The sequence below is a fragment of the Rhinopithecus bieti genome, unplaced genomic scaffold, assembly GCF_001698545.2.
Source record: "Rhinopithecus bieti isolate Rb0 unplaced genomic scaffold, ASM169854v2 scaffold_33302, whole genome shotgun sequence".
Classification (NCBI taxonomy): Eukaryota; Metazoa; Chordata; class Mammalia; order Primates; family Cercopithecidae; genus Rhinopithecus; species Rhinopithecus bieti.
The window spans coordinates 1,376,688-1,387,119 of record NW_016814366.1 but is presented as its reverse complement, the minus strand read 5'-3'; the positions used below and the strand labels follow the sequence as shown (position 1 = coordinate 1,387,119).

Below are 10,432 nucleotides of genomic sequence, written 5' to 3'. Positions count from 1 at the left end.
GTTGTGAGAGATCATGATTTTAATTTGCATTTCCCTGTTGATTCGTGATTTGCATATTTTCATGTATCTGTTGACTGTATGTCCTCTTTTGAAAAATGTCTATTCAGATCCTTTGCCCCTATTTTTAATAGTTATTTGTTTTCTTACTATTGCTTCAGATCCTTATATATTTTTGAATATTAACCCCTCATCAGATGTATGGTTTACATATATTATTTCCCATTCTGTAGGTTGTCTCTACTCTGTTGACTGAGGTAATAGGTTAGGTTGTTTATATCAGATTTTTCTTCTTTTTTTGACATAGGCATTTATTGCTATAAACTTTCCTTTTGGATCTGCTTTTGCTGCATACTATAAATTTTGGTATGTTGGATTCCCACTTTTGTTTGTCTCAAGAAAATTTTAAATATCCCCTTTAATTTCTTTGACCCAGTGGCTATTCAGGTGCATCTGTTTAATTTCCATATATTTCTGAATTTTCTAGAATTCCTTTTAGGTTTCTAGTTACATAACATTGTGATTTGAAAGGCACTTGATTTTATTTCAGTCTCTTAAATTTATAAAGACTTGTTTTGTGGTCAAATATATGATCTCTCCTGCAGTAAGTTCTGTGTGTGCTTGAGAAGAATTTGTATCCTGCTGCTGTTAGATGGAATGTTCTGTATATGTCTTTTAGCTCCATTTGGTTTAATGTATGTAGTTCAAATATATCCTTACTGATTTTCTGTCTGGATGGTAAGTCCATTGTTGAAAGTGGGGTATTGAAGTCCTCTTCAGCTGTGTTGCTCTTTATTTCTTCCTTCAGATCAGAAAAGAATGCTTTTTTTTCTTTCTTTACATACAGTTTGACCCTTGAACAATATGGGTTCGAACTGCGTGGGTCTGCTTATATAAGATTTTGGCAGTAAATATCATTGGCCCCCTGTATTAGCAGGTTTCACATCTGCAACCAAACCTATATAAAGAATATGGTATTCATGGGATGCAAAATCTGTATCTGCAGAGTTCTGCAGGGCCAATGATGGGACTTGAATATGTGTGTCTTTTGGTATCTGCCAGAGGCCTGGAACCAGTCCCTCAAGATACTGAAGTATGACTGTATTTAGGAGGTCTGACACTGGAAGCATATATATTTACAATTGTTACATCCTCTTGCAGAATTCACCCCTTTGTCATATACTTACCTTGTCTCTTTTTGCAGTTTTTGAATTAAAGTCTATTCTATTTAATAAAACTATAGTGTCTTCTGCACTCTTGGTTTCCGTTTTCATGGAGTATCTTTTTTTCCATCCCTTCTCTTTCAAACTATGTGTGTCCTTGTAGGCAACATGTAGTTGGATCTTGTTTTCCTTTATCCATTCAGCTGCTCTGCATCTTTTCATATGAGAATGTGTTCATTTATTTTGTGTTGCTATAAAGGAATACCTAAGACTGGGTAATTTATAAAGGAAAGAGGTTTAATTGGCTCACAGTTCTGCAGACTGTACAGGAAGCACAGTGCTGGCATCTACTCAGCTTCTGGTGAGGGCCTCATGGAGCTTTTACTCATAGCAGAAGGTGAAGTCACGTGTCACATGGTGAGAGGAAGCAAGAGAGGGGGGAAGTCCCACACTCTTTTAAATAACCAGATCTCTTGTGAACTCAAAACACGAACTCACTTGTCACCAAGGGGATAATGCTAAGCCATCCATGAGGAATCCACCTCCATGACTCAAACACCTCCCACCAGGCCCTACCTTCAATAATGGAGGTCACATTTCAACATGACATTTGGAGGGAACAAATATACCATATCAGAGAATTTAACCCATTTACATTCAAGATAATTATTGATAAAGAAGGACTCACTACTGCAATTTTGTTAATTGTTTTGTGGTTGTTTGGCAGATGCTTTGTTTCTTCCTCTCTTGCTGTCTTCCTTTGTGATTAGATGATTTTCTGTAGTGGCATGCTTTCATTCCTTACTGTTTACTTTTTGTGCATCTACTCTTGGCTTTTAGTTTGTGGTTACCGTAAGGCTTATATAAAACATCTTATAACCAGATATTTCAGACTAATAATTTTCATTGCATTAAGAAAACTATACTTTTACTCCGTGCTCCACATTTTGTTTTTGATGTCACAATTTATATTTTTTATATCACATATCCATTAACAAATTATCGCTATTATTATTTTTTCAAATTGTGTTTGTTCGTTTGTTTTCTTGAGATGGAGTCTCCCTCTTTCACCCAGGCTGGAGTTCAGTGGCACAATCTCAGCTCATTGCAACCTTCACCTCCCAGGTTCAAGCAATTCTCCCTGACTCAGCCTCCTGAGTAGCTGGGATTACAGGCGCCCGCCACCACACCCAGCTAATTTTTGTATTTTTAGTAGAGATGGGGTTTCACCATGTTGGCCAGGCTGGTCTCGAACTCTTGACCTCAGGTGATCTGCCTGCCTTGGCCTCCCAAAGTGCTGGGATTACAGGCGTGAGCCACCACACCCAGCTTAAAGTTGTGTCTTTTAACATTCATACTAATGATATAAGTTGATTTATAAACCACCATTATGGTATTAGAGTATTCTAGGGTTGACTATGTCCTTACTTTTTAACCAGTGAGTTTTATATTCATGTTTTCCTGTTAATAATTAGCATCCTTTTCTTTCAGTTTGAAGAATTCCCTTAACATTTCTTACATGGCAGGTTTAACGGGGATGAACCCCCACAGCTTTTGTCTGAGAGTCTTTCTCTCTCCTTCATTTCTGAAGTAGGGCATTGCAAGGTAAGTGCATAGTCTGCTTCTCTTTGTTTTTAGGGGGCCAAAGCTGTGTATTAATAAAAGCCTTAATGTAGTGGTTTTCTCAAATGCTTGTTGTTTTTAGGTTGTAGTAATGGTGTACTGTGTGTGTGAGGAGGCTCACTGTCTCCTACAGAGATGGGAAGGTAGAGGTGTTGGGAGGCTTATCTCATTCTCCAGAGCTGTGTACTTCTGTCAGCAGGAATTACATTGGGTTGTGCAGTTCACTCTATGGGCCAGTAGGTGGAGCTTGCGGGCAAAAGACGGCCAAGCACTGTCCAATGGTGTCAGTAGAAGTGATGGGCCCTGGAGGTTGACCTCCCGGCCAGTAGCTGGCGCTTGCAGGCGCCAGGTAGTTGCGATGGTGTAAAACTTTTACTTGGCCTTTGTTAATGAGGAGAGGTATCAGAGTTCCTGGGCAATGAGTGGGCCCATGGGGTTCCCAGTGGTCCCCATCCCAGCTCTGCTGCCAAGGTGGCTGGCAAGGATCTAGGGTCAGCTTCCAGGCCACTGGGGCAATCTTCCAGAGAGACTGGGAGGTGCCTCTCCTGTGCTACAGAGCCCATTCAGGGGAATTGGGACAGCCCCGGGTTTTCACTGTACCACGTTGCAGTGGGACCCACCCAGCTCCCACACCCCTGAGCTGGAAGGTCTCCAGTATCTAGCTGTCAGCAGCAGAACAGAATGGTTATGCTAGTCCCAAGCCAACTGCATTCAAATTGCCTAGCCACAGGCCATGTGACTCCTTAGGGACAGACACCATGGTTATTAGGCCATACCCTTTCTGGTTTAGTCTTATGGAGGGCCACCATGCTTCTCTGCCACTGCATGAACCCACACCATGCACTCTGTGGTTCTGACAGTGGGAGCTCCTCCCCTGCTTGAGATCAGATCATAAATCTCCATGCTCCTGGATGGTGTGCTTAAGTCCTGGGGAGCCCGTATCAAGTCAGCAGACTTGTCCACTGGCCCCTTGGGCTCGAGTACTGAAAGAGCACAAACACATTCCTATCTCAACTTCCTGGGCCCAGCACAACAATTCCTCCATATATCCAACGTTCCTGAGCCCAGCAACACACACACATTCCCGTCCATATTCTTCAACTTTCCTGAGCCCAGCACACACACATTCCTCATATATCTACAACTCCTGAGCCCACACACAATACACATTCACACATTCTCAGCCCGTGGGCCAGCCAAACACCATTCTCCATATATCTCAACTTTGGAAAAACACCAACCTGGAGAGTCCCTGTAAGGTCACACCGTTTGTGGTTTTACTGGAAAGCGCAGGAACCAATAGAAATCTACTAATGTTAACTTAAAATCACAACCAATTGTAATGTCTGTAACCAAAAGAATACCCTTGTTCCTCTGTAACGTTTAGTATACTCCTGTTTCATCGGCTATAAAAAGCGAGCACCACGTATTCGTTCGAAGGGGCACCTCTGTGTACGTTGTGGAATGGAGGGACCAAAGTTCGAACTTGCAGTAAGATCCTGCCGCTTGGCTTTGACCTGGACTCTTGTCTTCTTCGGGGATAAAACGGTCCTGGGGCATAACAGTAGACCAGCTCGTCATAGGGAGGACAAATTGTCCCCAGCTGCAAACAAACACTCAGATGGGCAATGGTGGCTACCACTATGGGGCAGGTTCCCCCTGTCCCATCCCTCCCAACAGCATGGGAATTGGCCGGCAGGCAGTCTTGGAGGATGAGCGGCATGGGAGCATGCTCAGATGTAGCCTTTGTGGCATATAAGAGTGAGAGTGCCGGCCCTGCTCATTCCTGGTCGACAGCGCAGCTGCAACAGCTTACTGACAGGACATAGAGTCTTGAGGATTGCGCCCAGAGTCACGCTTTTGTTTAAATTGTGCCAGTACATGGAAGCCTTTGAGGTCTATGTGAGTTCAAGTGACCTCTGTGTGGTAGTGGCACAAGGTAATTCCCCTAGCTCCCTCTGCGCGAGTTAAAAGTCTGGTGGGGTCATGGAGCTCTTCTGTAGCTAAGATCTCGAGGCATGGCAGGATGTGTGCCCCAGGGTTCCTTCCCTCACCCTTTCCTGGTCGGGGCCAGTCTTGGCACTTGGTGATATCAAAGCATTCAGTCCTAGTTAGCCTCTTCCACCAGTGTCTCCATCTTCTCTTGATTTCAGTGGTTTTTTTTTTTTTTTGAGATGGAGTTTCACTCTTGTTTCCAGGCTGGAGTGCAATGGCGTGACTCGGCTCACCACTAACCTCCGCCTTGGGTTCAATGAGTCTCCTCCCTCAGCCTCCCAAGTGAGCCGGGATTACCAGGCATGGCACCATGCCTGGCTAATTTTTGGTTTTTAGTACAGACCAGGGTTTCTCCATGTTGGTCAGGCTGGTCTCGAACTCCCGACCTCAGGTGATCCACCTGCCTCAGCCTCCCAGTGTTGGGATTACAGGTGTGAGCCACTGTACCCAACCTGTTCTCTCTCAAAAGATCTGTTCATGTGATTTACTCAGTATTTTGGTTCCTCTTTGTGGAAGAGGCACATCGTAGCTGCACTCTAGTCAGCCATGTTGAACCTGGTTATCTTTATTGCATTTTTCATTTGTTGTACTCTGCAGCTACGTAACTTTTTTTTTATTTCGATCTATTAAATTTCTCATTTTGTGTTCCTGATTTCATTGACTTGTTCTTCTGTATTTCCTTAGTGTGCTGAGCTTCCTTAAAACGATTACTTTGAATTCTTTGTTATGTAGTTTGTTGCTCTCCATTTCTCTGGCATTAGCTACTGGAAAATTATTGTGTTCTTTTGATCTTGATGTTTCCTTGGCTTTTCATGTTTCTTTTTACCTTATGTTGATGTTTGTGCATTTGGTGCAGCAGTCACCTCTTCCAGACTTTTCAGGCTGGTTAAGGAAAGACTTCCCTGTTGGGGGGGATGTGAGGGCACTGGCTGGGTGAGGTGCAGTGATTCTGGTAGCTGTGAGGGTGCAGCAGTGTGGTCTCCTTGTAGCTGTTTTAGCTGAGAACACTGTTGAAAACTGCAGGGATCCTCAGCAACCAACATTGTCAGTGTTTGCAGCAGTGGTAAGGGCTGTTGGGGTGCTCAGTGATTGATGACTGTAGGGTCCTCTTGATCTCTCTTTCCCCGACCAGGGAAGTTGTGGCTAAAGGGATCCTTCTTGACACTGGGTCTGGCATGCAAGCCCACTTGAGGTGGCAATGGAACTGGTGCCTGATGAGTGATGCCCAGAGAGCAGCATGTGTAAAGGGACTGTAGCTCTGGGGTGGTAATGGCACTGGTGCCCAGGGCACAGACACCCTGCTGACAGTTGATAATGGTATGTGAAGTATGGGAGCTTATGAAACAGGCAGGGACAAAAGCACAAGTGTGCACACAGCTACAGTGGCTTTAGGGTTGGGGCAAGTCCTGGCCCTCTATGATGACTAAGCTGGTCTCCAGGGTGTAAATAGATAGAGAAACCTTGGCACTGGGACCCAGGGTGCAAACTCTCTTACTATGGCAGTGGCTTTACTATTTGCAGTATAGGTGTGCACAGCCCAGCCTTGGAGTCAGGGCCTGGAGTGTGGGCTTTCAATGGCAGCTGAGTTGATGTTCAGAGTGTGGACATGCAGAGAGATCTTGGCTCTGGAGTGCAAACTAGCTTGCTATGGCCATGGCTGTTGGTTACCTTTGTGGCAAAAGAAGGTGGTATCCTCTGCAGAGCCCTTCTTCTGCGTTTGAGTGTTTTCTGTTTATCTTGAGTTTAATGAAATAAAGCAAAATCACACACCTAAAATTTTAGAAGGAGAACAATTTTATTCTAAAAATAGATCTTGGTAACAATGAAATACCAAAAGCTGGTCATTACAATAAAAAGAAAAGAAGAGTTTAACTTTTTTCCTGAAAATACAAAATTATCACTATAATATACTGCCAACTGTTTATCTGTATTTGAATTATTCCCTTCATGGATTATTCAAGAAAATTTTAAAATTGGCTTCTGCCTAGTACTTATACATCTGGATTGTTCTGATCTTCAAATAAATACATTCTTAAGGAATGCAAGCAAAAATTGAGCATTTTCCTAAGTAAACGTAATTAGGAAGGTAAATTTATGCTTAGGAAATGTGATCCAAAGCAAAATTTTTTTTTGCATAACCATTTCCCTCAATTTTTATAGATAACAACAACAAAAAAAACCTGCATTGAAAGTACTGGTATTTGCAAGTAACAAATTATACTACTTATATACAGAGAAAAGACATAACTAAACTACTTCAAATCCAATGCAGAGGAAACTTTCAAGGCAAATGACTTAGTACTTAAAAAGTGGTTTTTCTCTCTTCAAAGGGCTAAAGAAACAAGTATTCAAAAAGAAACTTCAGGTCGGTCCACAAAGTTCTGACTGACTTGAAGTAGTGAAATACCAAGAATGCAGAAGACAAATTTAAAAGGCCTTCATTAGAATAAAGTATATCTTAACTACATTTTGCAAAGAAATGAAGCAATGGTTGCAAAACCAGTCAGGGCCAAGTTAGTAACATACAACTCAGCCATCAGCCCACATCTCTTTCAACTAATCTAAATGTATTTTTTAGACAATTTCCTCCATATTCTATGTTACATACATCCTATCATATCCATATTTTGGATGATTTTTTTCTATGTTCATCAGATTATTGGTTATAATGCACAGCAAGCAGAAATGATCCATTTCAAAATTCTTAATATCTAGCATTCTCTGCAAAACAAAAGCTGACCACAATAGTTTTATTGTATTCCTGTTAAATGTAGGCGCATGTTCATCAGGACATCTGAGCTATTTTTAGGACCTTCAGAAACTGGTGTGATTTACTTTGGCCCTCTGAGATAGAAATGCGATCTTAGTATTTACTGTGACTACATACCTCTTTTGTTAAAGCCTGACCCTGAGTTTTGAGTGCTGGAATATAAACTGTGAAACGGAAAACACTCCAAAATACATTGTGGCTAATACCGGTGTCTCTACAAATACTGTGCTTTTTCTGTCCATTAACATAATGCATCTGAAAGTACTTCTCCTTCAGCATGGAGTAAGAGGGATCTGAGGGAATATCCAAATCAGGAAGGAGGAAATGTCCTGCTAAAAATTCCTCTCAAAACTTTCTAAGAATTTATTCTAAAATATGTTGGTGTTTTAGTATAAAAAATGTCATTTCCCCAAATCTCTGAGTAATATCAACAGTGCATGAAAGAAAATACAGCATTTTCATCCTGCAGGTTTAGTAGCCTGGGGGAGGTCCCACAATCCCTGGGTTAATAAACACAGCATTAGGCTACAGTTTTGACTCTATAGAATTCTAAATGTTCTTTTGAAAATCATACAAGGGGTTCTTTTCTTAAAGTTAGGTGTGTTTACACTCAATTAAAAATTTCTAGATATTGAAAGCAGCTCTACAGTTCTTAAAATATTCATGAAATATAAGATTAAAATTAAATGAACTAAAGTAATTTCCAGTGGTGACAATATTCTCACAGTAGCAAATAATCTAACTTCTAGGTGGTTTTTTTTCCTATATTGCCAGGATTATTTAATACTGACAACTAAGTCTTTAAAACATTATTATGTTAAACACTGCAGTTTACCTAAATTACACAGAGAACAAAAATTACATCAACATTGAAAGCTCAAAAGAAGTTAATAAAAATATATGCTCTTTAATGCTCCAATGGATCCCTAACAGGGTTAAGCACAGATATTACTTGGGGTTTTATTTGAAAATTTTCTTTTTCTTGGAGTATTTTGTTTCTAGACCAACGACTACAGTTTAAAGCACAAAAAATGTTGATGTTTTTCTTAAATTATGCTTCAGATCTGGTTTACTTGATTGTATAATTTCTGTGTGGCATCAGTAATCAGGATATATCCAGCTCTGAAAAGCAATGAAGTTCTTTGTGTGAGCTCCAAAAGATACCCAAAATCCTGAGTGCTGTGACAAACTCCTTATTTGTATGCCCAGATGGCACTTACAGTGATGACACCTTTCAATTACTGGTTATATGTGACCAATGCCTCCCACCCCTGGCCATTAAAAAAAAAAAAAGAGATAGGACTTGTTTGTCTTACTATGAGCTTGCTAAAAGTGAATATAAACCATTGTATTCACTGTCTGTAAGCTCCAGTTTATTACAAAACCCAAACCCTTGTTACCTTGAGGAATCTTTACATATTTACGTAATACACTGTACATTATATGCATGGCCTGTTTATACTATTTTCAAAAAATGAATATTGTTTTAAACTATTAATAAACCAAAATTAATTGATAGGGCGGCATCAATCTGTCTTCCTTCCTTGGTCCATGGATTTCCTTAAATGATGGCATCATGTTCATCTCTGTAATATATTAAAAGTTACAATTACTTTGTTTTGTATTTCTGTCAAAACTAGTTATGTTCCTATTTGTTAGTAAAGTAACATTAGAACAATTTCAAGCTGCACAATCAAAATTGTCATTGTTCTGTGTAAAGTTCCTTAAGTATCCAGTATACTGTAGTGGTTAAAGATATGGGGGTTATGGCATGGGGATCCACCCATCTTGTCTTGCTGCGATCACAGACACAGACATAGCTTCTGTTTGTAAGTCTCTATTAAATATTTCTTTCTACCTGGGCACAGTGGCTCATGCTTATAATCCCAGCACTCTAGGAGGTCAGAACAGAGGATCACTTGAGCCCAGGAGTTTGAGACCAGCTTGGGCAAAACAGTGAGACCACCATCTCTACAAAAAATTTAAAAATTAGCCTGGTGTGGCACTGCATGCCTGTAGTAGCCCAGGAGGCTGAGGTTGCAGTGACCCGTGATCGCACCACTGCCCTCAACCTGGGTGAAAGAGCCAGACCATGTCCCCCTCCCCAAAAAAAGTTTCTGAGAAACTGGGTATGTCAGCCTCTTTTCCTTTGGCCTCTTAGCTTCCTCAGACTTTTAAGGGTAGGTTTGCCCAAACCTGCCCACTGCAAAGCACTCTGTTTAGTCATAGTTTCCTTTATGTATTCTTTCATGTATTGACCTTAAAAAAGAACATTTCTGAATATGCCTTTAATCTGACAAAATATCACCTTGATATTCTTTTAAAATGAGTTTGAACCTACAGCCACACCACTGTGAATGTGTCTGATCTCATTTGATCCTGGAAGCTAAAGTGAGTTTGATAGGATAAATACATGCAATGCAACTTTATTTAAATATAACTTTTAAAAATATGTTCTTAAGGCCAGGCATGGTGGCTCACGCGTGTAATCCCAGCACTTTAGGAGACCAAGGTGGGAGGATCACCTAAGGTCAGGAGTTCAAGACCAGCCTGGCCAACATGGTGAAACCCCCATCTCTACAAAAAACACAAAAATTAGCTGGGCATGGTGGCAAGCACCTATAATCCCAGCTACTGGGGAGGCTGAGGCAGGAGAATAGCTCGAACCCAGGAGGTGGAGGCTGCAGTGAGATGAGATCATGCCATTGTACTCCACAGCCTGGGTGACAAGAGGGAAACTACATCTCAAAAAAAAAAAATCTGTTCTTAAATTATCATTTTTGTTTAAGTATTAGTAATGTAACTGTTAGATCCAATTTTCATTTACGGTGAGATTTTTTTTATTTTTTATTTTTATTTTTTTTGAGACGGAGTCTCGCTCTGT

The 10,432-nt window shown here is 40.9% G+C and overlaps 1 protein-coding gene across 1 annotated transcript in view; it reads right to left on the bottom strand.

Moving 5' to 3' along the window:
* Positions 1 to 8,524: 8,524 nt before the first annotated feature.
* The window catches only part of TMEM123 (transmembrane protein 123), a 58,582-nt gene continuing 56,674 nt past the window's right edge, over positions 8,525 to 10,432 (bottom strand). The window contains exon 5 of the mRNA XM_017850109.1: positions 8,525 to 9,134. Within this exon, the coding sequence (XP_017705598.1) occupies positions 9,110 to 9,134 (25 nt within the window). The 3' untranslated portion in view covers positions 8,525 to 9,109. The remainder of the gene's footprint in view (positions 9,135 to 10,432) is intronic.